General features: G+C 41.4%; 1 protein-coding gene across 1 annotated transcript; it reads left to right on the top strand.

The window, feature by feature from the left end:
* Positions 1-51: 51 nt before the first annotated feature.
* Angel1 (angel homolog 1) lies at positions 52-19,664 on the top strand. Its single transcript, XM_026401740.2, has 10 exons — positions 52-155; positions 2,997-3,572; positions 4,370-4,596; positions 5,024-5,093; positions 5,699-6,132; positions 8,492-8,615; positions 8,913-9,023; positions 17,732-17,801; positions 18,327-18,490; positions 19,436-19,664. Exons 1-10 carry the CDS (start codon positions 92-94, stop codon positions 19,594-19,596), a joined length of 2,001 nt encoding a protein of 666 aa, XP_026257525.1. The 5' UTR covers positions 52-91; the 3' UTR covers positions 19,597-19,664.
* The last annotated feature ends 6 nt before the right edge of the window (positions 19,665-19,670 follow it).

Below are 19,670 nucleotides of genomic sequence, written 5' to 3' on the forward strand. Positions count from 1 at the left end.
CTGGGGCGGGGCCTGGCGGCGCGGGGCGGGGCGAGCGGAGCTGAGGAAGACCCGGCGGGCGGCGGCAAGGAGGGCGGCGCGGGGGCCGGCCATGATCGCGTCGTGCCTGTGTTACCTGCTGCTGCCGGCCGCGCGCCTCTTCCGCGCCCTCTCAGGTACCGGCCCCACGTCTGACGGGCGGGAGCCTGGACTCGGCCTTTCTCTGCGGGACCCGGGGCGGCGTAAGGAGCGCCGGGTCTCCGGCCACGGTCCCCCGGCAGCGCCAAGGTGTGGGGAGGCGGTCCTTGACCCGCCCCCGGCCCGACCTGGCCCCACGAGGCTTGGCCTGGCCGGGCCGGCGACTCTCGTGGGCGGCCCTTCCAGCCTGAGGCTGGTGACGTCGGGCTACAGTTAACGTGGACGCGGGCTGGGGAAAGGGCCGCCCTCGCTGTCCGTGGGGTGGAGGTTCTGGGGCCGGCTCAGCCGCCGCCCCGGGGTCGGGAGGGTGGCAGCCCGGCCCAGGCGAGTGCCCGAATTCTCTGCCGGTAGAGGCGGGGCGGCCCGGGGCTCGGTGGGCTCGAATCCTGGAGGCACCTGTCTTCACCTGCTCACTCCACCGCCGACGCTCAGCTCCCTGTGCTCGCTCAGCGGACTCTGGTGGAAAGACGGACGCCCAGAAGCCAGAGACACGTTTAAACCCCAGCTCTGGAGCATTCTCCCCGGGAACTTAGAGATGTGGTGGGATGGGGCAATGCCCCATGGATGCTTTAGAGAGAAGAGGGAGGGTTATTCCTTCACTTTTTCATAATCTGCTTCTGCGCCCCATTCCTGGTCTTTGAAATTCCAGAGACTTATGCGACCCTCACTTCCTCTCTGAGATCACATAGAACTTCCAGACTCTTCTGCAGTGTAGGGGCGACAGGACCAAGAAGTATTAAGTCATGAGTCCAATTGCATTGTGTGCTTTTTGTTTCTGGAGCTCTACACAATGTTTGTGTGTGTGTAATAATACATTTCATGTTAAAATATATATAAATGTGTGTGTGTGTGTATTTCTATGGTCTCCGCCACTGGAATACAAGTTTCAGGATGCAGGACTGTGTCCATTTTGCTCATTATATCTAGTGTTAACACCCTGCGTGGTGTATGGTAGGTATTCAGTGAATTCAGGAATTTTCCTGTCTTGTGTGTCCTTACTTCTCTGGAATGGGAAATTCTACAGAAGCCATTGTTTTCAGAGAACTAAGCATATGTTGTTGTAGTGTCTGGGAATTTGTCCAATGTCCAGGAGAGCAGTTTTAGTAACATGCTAGCCCAGAGGTTTCCAGAACAGTAGAGTTCTAGGGATCTCAGAGGAGGCCCTCCCACCCACACATTAAACTTCCACTTTATAACAACTTTGTGTATTTGGTTTTTAAATGAGATTTAAAATATTATTCTGCTTCTTAGAAACCTCAAACAACAAAATCTACTCAATTTGAAATTTAGTAACCTTATGCATATAAACCAAGAACCTTTGCCATCTGCTATGCACAGAGTTGTTTCAAGGGACAGATAATTAGCAAGTCTCCGAGATTATAAAGCCCAGCAATGCAGCTCACAGATTTAGAGCAGATTTCTCAGCACTCTTGGCATTTGGAGTGAATCTGTCCGTGCATTGTAGGACATTCAACATCCCTGTCCTCTAGCACTGGCTGCTAGAAACACTACCACCATGTGACAACCACAGTATCTCCGGATATTGCTAAATGTCACCTGTGTGCAAAATCCCCCTTTCCAACCTCCTACTGGGATTAAAAGACACTGGTTTAGAGTGGTATAATAAATTCATATAAGTGAGACATTGGAACTGTTGGTGTTTTTCTTTTAAAAATTGCGAATAAAGTCAATCTTTAGTGACAGTGGGTCATCATTGTGCATGGTACTTGTCTTATGCTGTAAATTAGTGATTCAGGGTGGATTGAGAGTGTTTGTCATCACCAAAACACTGCACTGGGGGATTTGAAGCTCGAATTTTAAAGATTCTCTAACCTGCTTTCTTTTCTTTCTTTCTTTTTTTTAAATATTTTTTTTAGTTGTTGGACCTTTATTTTATTTACTTATATGTGGTGTTGAGAATCGTATCCAGTGCTTCACCCAAATGAAGCAAGTGTTCTTTCACTGAGCCAGAATTCCAGACCCATCTTATCTGCTTTCTTATATGTTGGCTGTTATTTGTAGCTGCTGTATCAGAGAGATGACAGCTGTCTCTTAACTGTCAGTTGTTAGCACCTTTTAATTTGCAGCCTCTGATATGTTGTGGAATGGGAAAGCAGATAATGAAATTTGTGAAAATTTTATGAGTAGAATAAATAGCTTTGAGAAGAGGCCCAAGGGTGTTAGTAAAGAAAGAAGTTGTATAGATTTTAAGACTGTTTGCTTTAGGGCTTTTTCTTTTGAAATGCATTAATAGATTAGGGATTTACAGAGCTAAAAAAAATTCTCATGGAGATTAGATAATCTGAACTTCTCTTGTTCCCCATTTTATAGTTATGAGTAAGTCCTTAGACTAGGGGCATTGTCCAAGTTTAGTTAGTTTTGTTAATTTTGGTGCTAGACCATAACCCACAGTTCTGTTTCATGGTCATGTATTAGTTCTAATATAATGTGGTTTTTGGAACCAGAGAGTTTATATTAATAGCAATCAACCTTCAGATAAAAGGGATGTACTTATATGTACCTATTTGTGACCTAGATTATGTGGGACAGATATTCTTTTACTCATGCACTGAAATTTATCAGATCCCTACCATGTAAATTAAGTCATGTTAAAGCACTTATAATAGTACCTGGTGCATAGTAAGCACTTTGCTCTGGTGATGGTGTTCCAGGAATTAGGATGGGCAGGCTTGATGATGGTGTAATGGTGAGCAAGGTGGCCATGATTTTTGCTAGTATGGGGATTACATTCCAACTGTGAGAAGAGTGTGGGTTGGGTGATGCTCTCTTATAACCTGATGTTTTGGCTTTCCTCCTAGATGCTTTCTTTACATGTCGAAAAAATGCCCTCCTGGCGAAGAGCTCGTCCCCCCAGGTAGAGGGTGACTTTGCCATGGCCCCTCGGGGCCCTGACCAGGAGGAGTGTGAGGGCCTGCTGCAGCAGTGGCGAGAAGAAGGGTCGAGCCAGGTGCTCTCTACTCCGAGTGAGGGTCCCCTTGCAGATAAGGGATTAGCCCAGAGCAGCCTGGCACTCCTGATGGATAATCCTGGAGAACAGGATGCTGCTTCAGAGGACAAGTGGTCCAGCAGGCAGCTGAGTGATCTGCGGGCAGCGGAGAACCTGGATGAGCCTTTCCCTGAGGTGCTAGGAGAGGAGCCGCTGCCAGAGGTCCAGGGCCCCTTGTGGGCAGCTGTCCCTGTGCAGACGGGCCCCCAGTATGCAGACTGTGCTGTTCTCCCAATGGGTGCCCTGGCTGCAGAGCAGTGGGAAGAGGACCCTGCCATGGTGGCCTGGAGCATAGCACCAGAGCCTATGCCCCAGGAAGAGAATCCCATCTGGCCCTTTGAAGGCCTGGGGCAGTTGCAGCCTCCTCCAATGGAAATACCATATCACGGTGAGTTGGGCAAACTAAAATTGAGTGAGCCAGGGGAGTGGTTTGGCTTGGGGAAGGTTCTTGGTGGGAACGCCACCACTGCTGCTTTCTGTCTCTGAGAATTTTTTGGTGTCAGATCTAGAGAGGTCTTGCAGATGATCTTTTCCAGCCCCCTGGACTTACTGACGAAATAACCACAGTGCATAGAGGGAGTGGGCCATGTCACACAGCCAGCTAGTGGGAGAACTGAGGACTGATGCTAGTTCTGGTTTTCCACTCTTTCTACAGAGGTGACTTAGGGGCTTTCTGAGAAGTCTCAGGGCCTCCACTCCTTGCCTTAGCCTAGTTACATTTTGAGAGTCCATTAAAATGTGAAGAAAAGCTCTGTGGCTCAAATAGTTTTGAAATCTCTCAGCTGCCCCATGCTACAAAGGAGCAGAGGTTGAAAAGCCCCAAGATTGGAATTACTCCAGAAGTGTCTTTAATCTCAGGTGACTATAAACTACAACCAGCTGAGTGATTCTCCAGAGACTCCTGAATGTAGCCAAAATGAGAGCCAAGTATTTTTTGAGCATCTACTGGGTGCTAGGTAGTGGGGATGCAGTTGTGAACAGATCAAGATTGCTCTTGGCTTTGTGGGGCTTGCCCTCTAGTCTAAAGAATGTCCTTAGTGCTGTCTAAATCACAACAGAGAGGGATAGTGACAAGAGCAATGGAAAAAAGAACTTGAGGCATAATATTACAGGTCAGGAGTGGAGGAGACGGGGCCTAGGGTAACCTGTACTTGTTGTGAACTCTTCTCCCCAACCCCTCTGCAGAAATCTTGTGGCGAGAATGGGAGGATTTCTCCACCCAGCCAGATGCTCAGGGCCTGGAGGCAGGGGATGGCCCTCAGTTCCAGTTCACTCTGATGTCGTACAACATTCTGGCCCAGGATCTCATGCAGCAGAGCTCAGAGCTGTATCTGCATTGCCATCCGGACATCCTCAATTGGAACTATCGCTTTGCAAACCTCATGCAGGAATTCCAGCACTGGGACCCTGATGTGAGTGAAAAGGGGAAAGTGCCATTTTGCATTGGTGCTAGACTTGGACTGTTTCCCGATGCTCTTAGAGAATGAATTCACATCCATAGTGATTACAGTCCCCTCTAGCTCTAGAGCTTGCCTGCTTAGAGTCTTTTGAGTTTTTGGAAGATCCTAAGACACTCTTGAGGTATATGTTTTCCAGCACCTTTATGCAGGGAGGGAAACAGGAATTTAAGGAGCAGGAAAATCTAGTGCACCTGTCTGGACTCCTCAGTTTAAATCTGCGCCTGTTCTTATTGATGGTGACTGGGAATTCAGTCCTGTGGGCAATTTCATTGTGACCCTACCTGAGATCCATAGTAGTTTCCTGTTTGGGAGCCTGCTAGGGAATGGGAGTCACATTCCAGAACTCTGGAGTGATTGGTTTCCTTTGTTAATTTCCCAGATCCTGTGTCTCCAGGAAGTCCAGGAAGATCATTACTGGGAGCAGCTGGAGCCCTCTCTTCGAATGATGGGTACTGCAGATTGCTGTCATATTTGCCAGCTTTTCTTCCTCCAGCCCTACCTACTCTCTCCTGAAACCCACATCATTTTCTTATGTCTTGGTTAGCCCCTAGTCTCACCTGTGAGCTAGCACTTTCCACACGTGGGTGAGAAAGAAAGCAGAGTTCTATAGTTTTTAAGCAGTTCTGACATATTGCCATTTAACCCTTGAAGTAACCAATCCTGTGAGGCTGAGTGTTTTTATTCCCATTTTATAGTTGAGGGAACTGGGGTTCTGAAAGTTTTGTGTGACTTGCTCAAAATCACAAAACTACAAAGTTAGTAGGTTGTGGAGCTGGGACTCCAACTTGTCTGACTCCAGATTCTTTGTTCTTCCTATTATGTTCTATTGCTTCATACCCTTCCCTCCCTCCTTTCCTTTCTAGCCCTTCAGACATCTGGTTACATCTGTAAGGGAATCTCTGCAGGACCAAGGAGGTGTCAAGGACAAGGACTCCCCTTATTGAGCAGCAGGAACAGTGCCTTAGGGACACACCCCTGATCTGCTGCCGCTGGTTGGAAGGGGTTCAGGCTTCAGGGACTCTGACCGATGTCCTTGGTGGGATTTTCCTTGTAGGCTTTACCTGTTTCTACAAGAGGAGGACCGGGTGTAAAACGGATGGCTGTGCTGTCTGCTACAAGCCCACCAGATTCCGTCTGCTCTGTGCCAGCCCTGTGGAGTACTTCCGGCCTGGCTTGGAGCTCCTCAATCGGGACAATGTGGGCTTAGTGTTGCTGCTACAGCCACTAGTCCCAGAAGGCTTGGGGCAGGTCTCAGTGGCTCCTCTGTGCGTGGCAAATACTCATGTCCTGTACAACCCACGCCGGGGTGATGTCAAGCTGGCCCAGATGGCCATTCTCCTGGCTGAAGTGGACAAGGTGGCCAGGTTGTCAGATGGCAGCCACTGCCCTATCATCCTGTGTGGGGACCTGAATTCTGTCCCTGATTCACCTCTCTACAACTTCATCAGGGACGGAGAGCTCCAGTACAGTGGGATGCCGGCCTGGAAGGTGAAATGGGGGAGGCCACTCGGGCAGCGGGGAGGGAACATGGTCTAGGGAGAGATTTGGGTGTTGGTATCAAGTGCTGCTTCTGTGGTAGGGGCAGGGTTACACTTATTCTGGCTCCCTTCTGCCTTTTCTCCTTACGTTGATCAGCTTATGCTCAAACTAGAAGTTAGAAACTCACAAGTACATTTGCATATTGAAAACCTTTCAGTCTTTTTATATATTTTTTAATTCACAAGTAATACATAAGTACATTTTTGCAAGAATTCAAACATAAGACAAAAACTCCCTTTATTACCTAAATTCCCTACCCCCCCTCAAATGCTGACTGTTCTAAATTTGGTGGTGGTCTTTCAGATTGGTTCCTATCTATTTATGTTGATATTTGTTTCTATGATATTATAATCACAACTTACATTTATTAAGCACTTAGCCTGTGCCACGTGCTATTTTAAGCACTTTACATGCATTAACTCATTAATTTTCAGTATTTCTATCATTGCTTTCATTTTATAAATGAGGAAAACTAAGGCCCAAGAGAAGTAATTTGTTTTGGGTTATTCAGGTAATCAGCGGTAGAGCCAGGGTTTGTACTGAAGGAGCTCTGGCCCTCTATGACTCTGCTGTGATTGCTTGTAACAGCCAATGTGTGATATACACATCTGTGATATGTTGTATCGTAATTGATGATATTGTATTGTGTGTTTCATTTGTAGCTTCGTTTTTTGTTTTCAGTCAATAATTTGCATATGAATCTCTCTCATAACTCCACCCCCTGCACTCCTTGGTGTTGGGGGTCAAATCTAGGCTCTTGCACATACTAGTTAAGCATTCTACCACTGAGCTACATCCCCAGCCCTTTATTTTATTTCGAGAAAAGGTCTAGCTAAATTGGCCTGGCTGGCCTTGAATTTGAGATTCTCTTGCCTCAGCTTCCTGAGTAGCTGGGATTTCAGGTTTTTGCCATGTGCCTGACTTTACTTTATACCTTTTAGCTGCTGGATATTGATAGCATATATGGTTCATAGTTTTCTCAGCTTGTGCTGATTTCTTTGTATGTCAGTTAATCTCTTTGTTCCTGTTTTGTTATTGGTTAGCTTTTGGCAAAGCACCATGGAGAAAAGACACAAAATGATTAGATTATTGCTGAGCACCTGGGCTTTTATTTTAATAAGGTTATTCAAGTGCCAGCAATGTTCTAGTTGCCCAGAGAAGGCCATTATCTTTCTGTAAAGAAGCTGTAATCAAGGAGCTCAGGGAACAGGAGAAAGAATTTGCTGAGTGCTGACCACATGACAGGCACTGAGGTGTAGTAGATTTGCTTTGAAGCCAGACAATCTTGAGTTCAAATCCCTGCTCTGCCTCCTTGGGCAGGTCACTTAAGTCTTATTTTCATCTGTACATTGGGTATATAATGGGACCTACATCAGAGATGTGGGATTTTTTTTTTTTAAATAGATTAAATAAAATAATGCATGTAAAGTGTTTTCCAGTTTGTGGTTTAAGGGAAGCAGTCAGTAATTGGTAGTTATTTTATTAGATTTTTAATTGTTCATGGTATTTTACAGTAAAGGATGTTGAACCCAAGAGAGTTAGATAACTAACTTGTTCAAAATTTAATGGCCATTAAATTTCAGATGATAAATTTCAGATGACGTTTTACTTCAGATGACGTATTGAAGTTTATGCCCTTTAGGGGCAGAAGGATTGTATCTGTCACATTTATCCCCAGCATTTAGCTAGTGTCTTGCACATAGTTGGCATTCAAATATTTGTTATTGTTAAATGAAATAAAGGGCATTTTGCTACACATGTTGGAGATGTACAGATGACTGATGTTGCCGAATGTTTCCCCCACTACGTTCTGTCCGTTCCCAGGCTGCTCAATGGCTTTGACCGAGGATGGTGACATAGATACGGTAAAGTGCTTTGGTGCATTTCCCATTTGGTTTGACCCTGTGGTTTCTCAGTAGTAGGCTCAAGATATTAGACCTTGATCCAGAAGATCCAAAGGTCAGGATAAATCTCTTCCCAACTTAAGTTAAAGCACCTGAGAATTGGCCTTCCCTGTGTAGAACTGTATAGATTTTTCTAAGATGAAACTTAGAACCACATGCTCATAAGTTTAATTCACATATCTCACCCTCTCACTTCCCCTTCCTGTTTCATGGACATAGCAGTATTTCTAGTGAAAAAGCAATATTTTAAACTATTTTTAACTTTCCCCTGAGACTTAAGTGGGTTGCTTATTCCATGTGTGTAGTGTGTGATTGTGTGTATTTGTTCACATGTCCCAAACATGGACTGTTATTTCCTTTTTCTGTCTTGGTTTCCTCATTCCCATCTTGCTCTTTCCTTATAGGTATCTGGACAGGAAGACTTCTCCCATCAGCTTTACCAGAGGAAGCTGCAGGTCCCACTGTGGCCCAGCTCCCTGGGCATCACTGATTGCTGTCAGTATGTCACCTGTCACCCCAAGAGATCAGGTAAGCACATGGCACATTCTTGGTTGGCTTCGTCTTCGTGACCATTTTGGGAGAAAGCTTATTTCTCAATGATGAGAAAGTATAGTCTCAATTCTTTTAGCAAGTTCCTGTGTTTTTCTCACTGTCCTCCATATGGCCACCCAGTGAAATGAACAATTTGAAATCGGAGCTAGTGGAAAGTCTTCTGGTCTTCAGCACAGACTTCCTCTGGAAGCTGGAAGCTTCTTGGTTCAAAGGAGGTCTCAGCATGTTGCTCCTTTTCCTTTCTTTCACTGTATGGCTTTTCCTGGTTTACAGAGAGACGTAAATATGGCCGAGACTTCCTGTTACGTTTCCGCTTCTGCAACATCGCTTGTCAGCGACCAGTAGGACTGGTTCTCATGGAAGGAGTGACAGACACTAAGCCAGGTAATGGAACTAACCCTGATTTCTTTGTCCTCTTCCTCCCTCCCTCCTGTCTCTTGTCAGTTCTGTGGTTTTCTAGTCTTTTCTAAATATGATTCTTAGAGATCAGCTTCTGGAAGTAAGTCTACAAGAAGGAAATGGAGTTGAGTTCATTGGTCGTGTGCATTTGTGGAAGTGTAGTGTGTTAAGAACTGGACCAGGAATCAAGAGGTGTGGGTTCTTACTAGCTCTAAGAGCCTAAGTAAACCTTATCATCTTTTGAGACTTGAGTTGCTAATAACTAGCATGTATATAGTGTTTCTGGGGGGGAAGACATACCTGTTGAGGCTTCAGAAATCATAAGGTGACAGTGGACCTGGTTGTAATAAACAGTTGCTCCTGTGGAGAACTTCCAGATTGAATGTAGCAGAGTATACATGACATTCTTGCCTTCTTTTCTCTGGAGCCACTTCAAAGCACAAAGAGGATGGGAAAAAATGCAAATTCCATATTTGACAAAAGTAGGAGATCTGAAGATATCTGAAACCATGAGCCATGATTTAGGTGGAATGGCTGCAAGAAATTCCTGAACATTGTTCCAGGAAGTTGCTTGGGGCTGAATGGATCTCAGACAGAATCAGCAGAGTAAATTTCCTCAAGGTGAGGAATATACCTTAAGGCACAAAACCCAAATCCTGCGTTTTTGCAACAAGAATAGAATGCATTGATAGTGTGTGATAGGAAAATCCCTGGGCTGTTTAAGAGGCAGTGGAGGAAGGATCCATCAAAGAACCAAACCATATTTGCATTAAGCAGTCTGTTCAAGTGTGGAAGGGTAATGAGATACTTACAGACCTGCATATCTCTTTGGGGAGACATAAAGATTTAAAGTCCTCACACAATACTGGATCATGAGGAAAATTCCTGTTGGAGTACATAACCAGTCCTTCCTTTGTATAAACTCCACTCAAATAGCTAGTGCAAAAGAATCTACGCTAATTCCAAGCCCGGCTTGCCTAAAACACTGTGGGATCTGCACTAAATTACTATAAGAAAAAAAAAAAGGAATGGAAATGCTTCAAAAAATAGGGAAAAAAAAAGAAAAAGGAAAAAAATAAAAGAAGAAAAGGGGAAAAAAGAGGACACTTCAAAGATAAAAATTGCTGCCATGAAGCATGTGGAAATTATAATATTTTCCCATGAATTAAAAAAAAAGGCAATCTCCTTTATATAAGAAGACCAGAAAATCAAGTAACTGCTTTTTTTTTTTTTTTTTTTTTTTTGTGTGTGTGTGTGTGTGTGTGTGTGTGTGTGGTGTTGGGGATTGAATTTAGGGCTTTGTGCATGAGAAAGTGACTGCTTTTGTGAAATCAATACAGGCACGTGGCAAAATATCAGATGATTTTTTTTTCTTTATGGCACTGAGGATTAAAACAAATGCTTATTCACTGAACTGCATAGCCAGCCCAAAATGTCAGAAGATGAAACACAAGTTTTGGAGCATGGAAAAGAAGTAGAATAAAACAAAACATTACATAGAATGAAGCCAAAGTTGGAGGAAGCACAAGGAAGAATAGATACTCTGAAAATGAAGCAAGAGACAGAGGCCAGGAACTCAAAACTAGCAAAAAGAAAAGGAAGCATAAAAAGGATTTATATACTCTATGTGCATATATGATTACATGACCTCTGTAATTCTACATCATGTTCAACTAGAAGAATGAGACGTTATAATGCTTTTATGTATGGTATCTACTGTCATATATTCAGTCACTATCATGTATAACTAATTAGAACAAATAAAAAAAATTACAAGAAAGGATTTACAGAGAAAATGACAGTAGTGAAAGATAAGATTCAATGTAGGCATAACCGGAGTCCACAAAGAAGGAAACCAATATAATAACCTCAGAGTACTATTTATTCTAGGAAGTCTTTCTTTTTTTTTTTTTTTTTTTTTTAGGAGAGAGAGAGAGAGAGAGAGAGAGAGAGAGAGAGAATTTTTTTTAATATTTATTTTTTAGTTCTCGGCGGACACAACATCTTTGTTGGTATGTGGTGCTGAGGATCGAACCCGGGCCGCACGCATGCCAGGCGAGCGCGCTACCGCTGAGCCACATCCCCAGCCCCCCTAGGAAGTCTTTCCCCAAAATGAAAAGAGATGACTCTTCAGATTCAGAGGACATATCATGTTTCAGTAAAAAATCATGTAGGAGAGTCAATACTAAGATATCATAGTGAAGTTACTAGAAGTCAAAAGACAAAAGAATCCTTTGGGCAGTTGAACCAAAAGATTGTGCTATTATTATGTGTAACCATAATCAGATTGACTCTAGATTTCTTTTTTTTTTTTTTTAAACTTATCTTTATTTTGTTCATTTACTTTTGTATGGTGCTGAGGATCGAACCCAGTGCCTCACATGTGAGAGGCAAGTGCTTTACCTTGAGCCACACCCCAGCCACCTGGCTCCAGATTTCTTAATGTCAACATTCAACTTTGGAAAACTAGGCTTCAAGAAAAAAAGGTTTAGCTCAAGATTTGATAACCACCAACAGTGCTTGAAGAAGAAACTAGTAGAGAAGTATAGACAACCAGACAAGGGCTAAGAAACTATAGTGAAAGGTCTAGTGGTGAGTGATGAATTTGTTTTTCTTGTAGTTAATTTGAATTGGCATTTTCCACAGAGCTTTGAACATTTCAGTGGCTCAGGTTTTTTTTTTTTTTTTTTGTTGTTGTTGTTTTAATTGCAAAGCTTTGGTATTATTATAACTGTGGCAAGAGCAGTAGTAGTACAGTGATTGCCACCATACATTGAATGACCAGCATGTACCAGGAAATGAGATAAGTGCTTATATCACTCAGGCTCAGCGAGGAGAGCTGTGGCTCATGTGTTTAGACCTCAAAATTCTATAGTTGAACAATAACAGAATCCCACATAGGTAATTTTATAATAAGTTGTTTAAAAAAATCAGTGCTGTACTTGAAAGAAGCATAAAATAGCATTTAAATTTAATAACGAAGCTAAACTAAGGACCTTTAAACTACATACTGACAATCACTTTGTAAGTAGAGAAGAATCATTCAACAGTAGGGAAATATCTAGTTCAATAACAGTGCAAAATAACATAGTATTTTCACAATTGAAATTAAATTTGGATAAACGCATGGATCTGCCATGTGCCCTTCCATTTGTTCATTGCTCCCACCTAGGGCTGAACAGGATGCTGATGAATCTTTCACATTCCAAATCTAAAAAGCTCACCATTTTTAGGCCTCAAGGGCGAAAATTTAAGTGGAGTACAGGGAGATAAGTGTGTCAGTTCATTTTTTTCTGGAAAATCTGTTTAGATATGCCAACAGTACCAGTTATCTAACCCACCTTATATCAAAACGTGCCCACTTGACTGTGACTTCAGTGGAGCCTCTGAATGCTAAAGGAAACACAGTGGTGGTAGTAATGGTCTGATTTTCCCCTAAGCTGACATTGCATTGCACTGGAGCGTTCCATATCACTCAGGTTGTGTAATACAAAACATTGTGATTCTCACTCTTTCCAACTCCCTTTGTGGCAAAATAGTTCATAAATAGGGTACTTACGTCCTTCTTGTTAATATTTTCAATTATTGAGCTGGGAGTGTGGCCCAGTGGTAGAGCACTTGCCTAGCATGTGCAGGGCCCCAGTTCGATTCTCAGCTCCACATAAAAATAAATAAATAAAGGTACCAACTACAACTAAAAATAAATATTAAAAATATTTTCAATTATTAATGATTTTTTTTCCTGTATGATTCTGAAAGACACAGTCTTAGTTCATTTAGGCTGTTGTAAAAAATATCGTAAACAGGGTAGCTTTTAAATCACAGAAATTTATTTTTCACAATTCTGGTGGTTGGAAATTCCAAGATCAAGGTACTGGCAGATGTGTTGTCATCTTTTCACTGTGTCCTTACATAGTAGAAGGGATTAGGATTCTCTCTTGGGCATCTTTTGTAAAGGTATTAATCCCACTCTTATCCATACTCATGACCTAATCACCTCCATCACTTACACGGGGGCTAGGATTTTCAACATATGAATTTGTGTGGGGAGGACACACTAACACTATAGCAGATACTGAAAAGGGATCACTGTTTTCTTTCTAATCTTTGTACTGAATCTTGAGGCTTTGGGTTTTAAACTAAGTAAGAGGAAAGTATGTGCCCAAGTTGTGCATTGTAGAAAGAATAATTGCTAATAAGTGTGACTTTCATAAATCACTAGTTAACATGTTGACCAGAGGTTACATAGAAACCTACCTGGCTATTTGGTCAGCTTTCTAAGCAGGAAAAGTTCTCAATCCAGCTTCTCCACTCATCCATGTGGTCTTCTTCCCAAGTACTTGCAGAACTTGCTTGCTTGACTCCTGCCTATGCTGAATGGACCCTGGCAAGATGTTGAGACAGGATGCTTTTGTAGAGGTAGCTATACCTCATGTGACCTGGAGGGGCAGGTGGGAGCCTTCATTTCTGTGGCACTGCAAGAACAATGCTGTTTGTACACAGTACTGTGTGCAGAGGCAGAACCTAGTAGTGAGGGGACACCATCTTTAAGATTCTGATGGTCACTGTGATTTTTCTTGCATATTGTAATGACAAAGGATGTAGCTCAAAATGGAAACATTAATGTTATGAATGTTGATGTTCCAAATAACATCACATCAACAATCACAAAGTGAAACTGTAGGTATAACAAGGAATAAATAGAAAATAAGTAGTAGGTTTAATCCATCTCTCTCAGTCTCCAGTAGGTCTAGTGAGTAAGAGGGCTAGAGTTGTAGCTCAGTGGTAGAGCACTTGCGTATCATGTGTGAGGCCCTGGGTTTGATTCTCAGCACCACACATAAATAAATGAATAAAATAAAGGTCCATCAACATCTAAAAAAAATTAAAAAAAAAAAGGTAACTAAGAATATAAAAGAGGGCTGGCGATGTGGCTCAAGCGGTAATGTGCTCGCCTGGCATGCGCAGGGTGCTGGGTTCGAACCTTAGCCCCACATAAAAATAAAATAAAGATATTGTGTCCACCGAAAACTAAAAAATAAAAAACATTCTCTTTTTTTTCTCTCTCTCTTAAAAAAAAAAAAAAAAAGAATATAAAAAACCCCTAAGTACCATGTTGTATGGTAAACCTGATTGATTCATATCAAATTCTAAACATTGAAGCAAAGAAGACTTTAAAAAATCACTGGGAAATTTCTTAGAATTGACCATAACTTTGACAACAAAGCACATGTAGTAAAAATAGAATTTAAAAACATGAAAGAAAACAGTATACTCTGGACATTTAAAAAAACTTTAAGGTTGAGGCTGGGGCTGTAGCTCTGTGGGAAAGTGGTTGCCTCACATGTGCGAGGCCCTGGGTTTGATCCTCAGCACTACTTAAAAATAAACAAATAAAATAAAGGCATTCTGTCTATCTACTACTATAGTAAATAAATAAATAAATAAATAAATAAATAGTGTGTTCATCTTCAACCAAAAAATATTCAAAAAACAAAAAACTTTAAGATTAAAGAGGAAATTTAAAGTGAAACTGTAGGACATCAAGAAAATAACAATGAAAATACCATATATTTGTGGGATATACCTAAAACAGTGTTTATTGAAAAACTCATAGAATAATTGTCAAAATTCAACATCAATTCTACATACTTAAAAAAATAAGAACCCTATTAAATAAGGAAACAATGGATGATTCCTTATACTGTTGATAGGTTATCTCAACTCCAAAAATCAGCATCTTGCTTAAATAGTATTCCTGTTAAAGTTAGGAACAAGACAAGGACATCCACTATCATTATTTATTTGTGTTTGGAGATAACAGAATTAGAAGTATAGAATATAGAAATAGAAGAAAATACAAAGGTAAAAATGGAAAGGAGAGGGCAGATTATTCTGTGTGTTGAGAGATTATTATGTATTATACAACTGATGATCTAAGAAAACCAGCTAAGAACACCATTAGTATTAAGATGATTTTGGAAAGTAGGTGCAAAGTTAATATGTAGAAATCAGTAGTATTCCATGTAAAAATGCTGATTGATTTATTAAAAAATATAAAGAAAATAAGACCCTATTTGTAATAGCAACAAAAATATATAGAAATGAATTTGACAGGAAAAATGTAACGTATGAAAAGGAACATTTCCTTTCATCTAAATTATCAAATTTTTTGGCATGAAGTTGTCCATAACATTCCCTTATTCTTTTTGTTAAAACAGCTTTATTGAGATGAAATTTATATTTTATAAAATCCACCCATTTAAAAAGCATAGTTCAGTGACCCTTAGTATATTCAGAGTTGTATACCCATCACCACGATCTAATTTTAGAACATTGTCAACATCCACAAAGACCAGTTAGCAGTCACTCTTCAGTCACCCCCTCTAAGTCAAAAATCAAGTGAACATCAATATGGGTTTCTGGACTCTCAATTCTATTCCATTCCCTGTTTTGTATCCTTATCTCGGTATTATGCTGTCTTTGATTACTATAGTTTTGTATACTTTCAAATTGGGAAAGTCCTTTTTGTTGTTTTTCAAGATTATTTTGACTGCTTTTGCCCTCTGCATTTCCATATGAGTTTTAGGATCAGCTTAACCAAATTCTGTAAAATGGGCTGTGGTTGTGGCTCACTTGGTAGAGTGCTTGCCTAGCATGTGTGAGGCATTGGGTTCGATCCCTGGCAACACATACAATAAACAAATAAAGGTATTGTGCCCATCTACAACTACACAAAATATTTTTTAAAAAAATTCTGTAAAACCAGTTTGGATTTGATAGGGATCTACAAATCCATGTATCAGTTTGGGAGGTATTGCCATTTTACAGTGTTGTCTTATGAACAATGAACTTGAGAAAAATTTCCATTTATTTAGATCTTTAATTTCCATGTTTTATGGTTTTGGGTGTGCAAGTCTTATTTTACTTCTGTTAAATTTTATTTTAATTTCTTTATTCTTTTCAATGATATTATAAATTGAATTATTTTCTTAATTTCATGTTTAGATTAGTTCATTGCTAGTGTATAGAAATATGGTATTTTGTATGTTGATCTTGTATTCTCCAATTTTGCTGTACTCATTTATTGGTTCTAATAGTTTTTTTAGAAAGAAATTACACTGATTACACTGTTGGCTAGAAGTGGTGAGAACAGATACCCTTATCTTGTTCCTGATCTTAGAGGTAAAACTTTCAGTCTGTCACCATCAAGTATGATGTTTGCTGTGGTTTTTAATAGATTCCCTTAAGGTTGTGGAAGTTCTCTTCTATTTCTAGTTTGTTGAGTGTTTTTAAATCATCAGAGGTTGTTGTATTTTGTTAAATGTCTTTTCTGAGTCTGTCGAGATAATCATGTTTTTTTGCATTATGTTAATTGACCTTACATTCTTGGAATAAATCCTGTATTGTCACAGTGTATTATACAAATTGTTTTTATATTTTGCTGAATTTAATTTGTTAGTATTTTATTGAATACTATCATATCTGTGTTCATAGGGATATTAGCCTGTAATTTTTTTTTTGTTATATGGGAATAATACTGACCTTATGGAAAGACTCGGCAAGGGTTCCCTTCTCCTGTGTTCTGAAAGGTTGGTGGATGATTTGTATAAACGCTTCTTTAAATTTTTGGTAGAATTCATAAATAAAGCCATCCAAGACTGAGTGTTTCTTTGTGGGAAGTTTTAAAATTACTGATCGAACTCTTTACTTGTTACAGGCCTAGTCAGATATTTTGTTTCTTTTTAAGTCAGTTTATATAGTTTGCGTCTTTCTAGGAATTTGCTCATTTTATCTAACTTATCTAATTTATTTGCCTACAGTTGTTTACAATATTTGCTTATGGAGTTTTTAAAATTTTGTTTTCTGTTTTTGTCCTGTGTCATTAGTAGTAACGTCCCCTCTTTCATTCCTGATTATAGTAATTTGAGTTTTTTTTTTTTTTCTCTCAGCTGTCCTGGTAAGGGTTTGTCATTGTTGATCTTTGATATCTATTAATGGCATTAGGATCTGTGATAATGTCCCTCTTTCTTTCTTCATAATTGGTAATTTATATCTTTTTTCTTTAAATGAATATATGGTGTATATGTACACATGTGTGTATTTATGCATGTATACGTATCTACATATGTATATACATAACACACAATGCTATGTGATGGAAAATCTCTAGAGAAATACATTATGAGTTTGGTAACCTTGATCGCCTCTGGAGAGGGGAATTGAGTGGTAAGAAGTAAGAGGAAGCCTCACTGATGATTTTTGTACCATGTGACTCTATGACCCATTCTTTTTTATAAATTGAATTAAATTTTTTTCAGAATGCTGAGCCAAGGAATGCAATGTCTCTGTTAGAGGCCTGAGGTTCTTGACCTTGGCTCATTATTTTCTTCCTCTCTTCATTGTTCGTCTTTCCCTTTCCCCTTCTAGAGCAATCTAGACAAGGATCTAAGAGTGATTTCAAGGGACTAGGGTGTGGCTCAGAGGTATAGTGCTCGCCTAGCATTCGTGAGTCACTGGGTTCAATCCTCAGCACCATATAAATATAAAATAAAGACATTGTGTCCACTTAAAACTTAAAAGAAAAATAGAAAAATAAATATTAAAAAAAAGAGTGATTTCAAGGAGAAAAGCTATGACCCTACTTCACTGACTGTGAATGATAAAAGCTTTCTCTCTCTGGTCTTCTACAGAGCGACCTGCTGGTTGGGCCGAGTCTGTCCTTGAGGAAGACACATCTGAGCTTGAGCCTGTCTTCCCCAGGTAAACTTCCCTCCAGCTCTCTTCAACTTTTATTCAGCCCCTTCCTAGGTGTGGAAGAGGGATTCCCATTGGCTATCCTGAGGCTGATTTGGGAAGCAATTTTTACTAAGCTCTTGCTTTTTTCCCAAGAAGATCATGGAGAGAGTGTATGGGTATGCAGAACTCAGAGGGGCCCACTCTTATTTTTGCAGATAGAAAGCACATGAATGCCTTCCTAGGTGGGTAAAGCCTCTTAGAGAGCTTGGTGGCTCATGGACAGGGGCACTTTGGGTATACTTTATCAGGTGGCAAGTGGAAAATGCGGACTTTAAGGGTTAAGGGCCTCAGTATCAATGTGTCTGTTTCTGGGCTAATTTTAGCTAAGTGTGCCCATCTTGTATTAGCATGGAAAGGTATTTGGTGAGATTGGATCATTAGGATTATCCCTAAAAAAAAAGCTTTATCAAACACAGAGAGAAGAGAGAAAGTGATCTGGGGAAATTTTAATGGTTTCTGTTGACTGACATCTCCCCTCTATTCCTATAGGGTTGTAGGCACCATCCAGCACTGCCTCCACCTGACCTCAGTCTATACCCATTTCCTGCCCCAGCATGGCCGTCCAGAGGTCACCACGATGCCCTTAGGTCTTGGAACAACAGTGGATTATATCTTTTTCTCAGCTGAGTCCTGCGAGAATGGGAACAGAACTGGTAAGTCTGGGGGATCCAAGGTTCTGAGAAGCTACTCCAGGGTCCTGGGGATCTGCTGATAATAAGCCAGGCATTTAGTGGCATAACTTAGGCTGCTGGGACATGATTAGCAGAGGAGCAGGTTCCGTACCAACCTTGGTGCTGGCTGCTGCCCTCATTCTTCCTGTAGGCTCCCTCTCTGCCTTCTCCATTTATTCTTCCAGCATCAGAGAGAGGTGAGTGAAACAGGTACTCTCTACCCCTATTTTAGGGGTAAAAATAGAGTACTAGGAGTGATTGGACTTGTGTGGGTGGGAATGTGGGGAACACAACTAACTGAGGCCCTGTTTTCTCTCTTCATCTCATACCAGTAGTCACAGGGAGGAGTTTACCAACGTCATGCCTGTTTTGTTTAAAATGTAGTTTTTAGAGTGTTATAATCGATCATTTATGTTTAAAAGTCAGATTTTATATAGGAAGTCTGGATTTTTGGCGGGGGGCAACCAGGGATTGAACTCAGGGGCACTTGACTACTGAGTCACATCCCCAACCCTATTTTGTATTTTATTTAGAGACAGGATCTCACTGAGTTGCTCAGCGCCTTGCTTTTGCTGAGGCTGGTTTTGAACTCATGGCCCTCCTGCCTCAGCCTCCCAAGCCACTGGGATTACAGGCATGTGTCAGCGTATCTAGCAAAAGTTTGGATTTTTTGCTTCTCTTGGAAGCAAAACTGTACCTGGGCTATGGTCCTGTTTGCCATAGGCCCTGGCATCCACCTGTCTTCTCATTGATATTACCACAGGGGGGCATCTCTGAGGAAATGAGGCCTCATAGCCAGAAGCTATAGGAGGGTGGGACACAGCCATAGCGATGTGGCCTACAGAGGCTTGGTTCCTGGAGGGCCTGTCATGCTCCCCAGGAGTGGCTGTGGCTTCTCGACCCACTGAGTTCTACTTTGTGTCCCAGATGATAGGCTGGATCGAGATGGAACTCTCAAGCTCCTGGGCCGCCTCTCCCTCCTCTCTGAAGAGATTCTGTGGGCCGCCAACGGCTTGCCCAACCCCTTCTGCTCTTCAGATCATCTCTGCCTGCTGGCCAGCTTTGGCATGGAAGTCACCGCCCCGTGACGGCCCCCAGGGGAAGAGAGCTTCTTTTCCGGAAGACCTCAGTGACCAGCGACTGTGGAAATGCCCTGTGCTGT

This window comes from Urocitellus parryii, chromosome 6 (assembly GCF_045843805.1).
Source record: "Urocitellus parryii isolate mUroPar1 chromosome 6, mUroPar1.hap1, whole genome shotgun sequence".
Lineage (NCBI taxonomy): Eukaryota > Metazoa > Chordata > Mammalia > Rodentia > Sciuridae > Urocitellus > Urocitellus parryii.

Excerpts from the sequence above, each read along its gene's own strand:
- Angel1 (XM_026401740.2), top strand. The coding sequence starts at position 92 with ATGATCGCGTCGTGCCTGTGTTACCTGCTGCTGCCGGCCGCGCGCCTC. Across the intron at positions 5,094-5,698 it reads GCCCTCTCTTCGAATGATGG|GCTTTACCTGTTTCTACAAG; the intron begins GTACTGCAGATT and ends TTTTCCTTGTAG. Across the intron at positions 9,024-17,731 it reads AGTGACAGACACTAAGCCAG|AGCGACCTGCTGGTTGGGCC; the intron begins GTAATGGAACTA and ends GGTCTTCTACAG.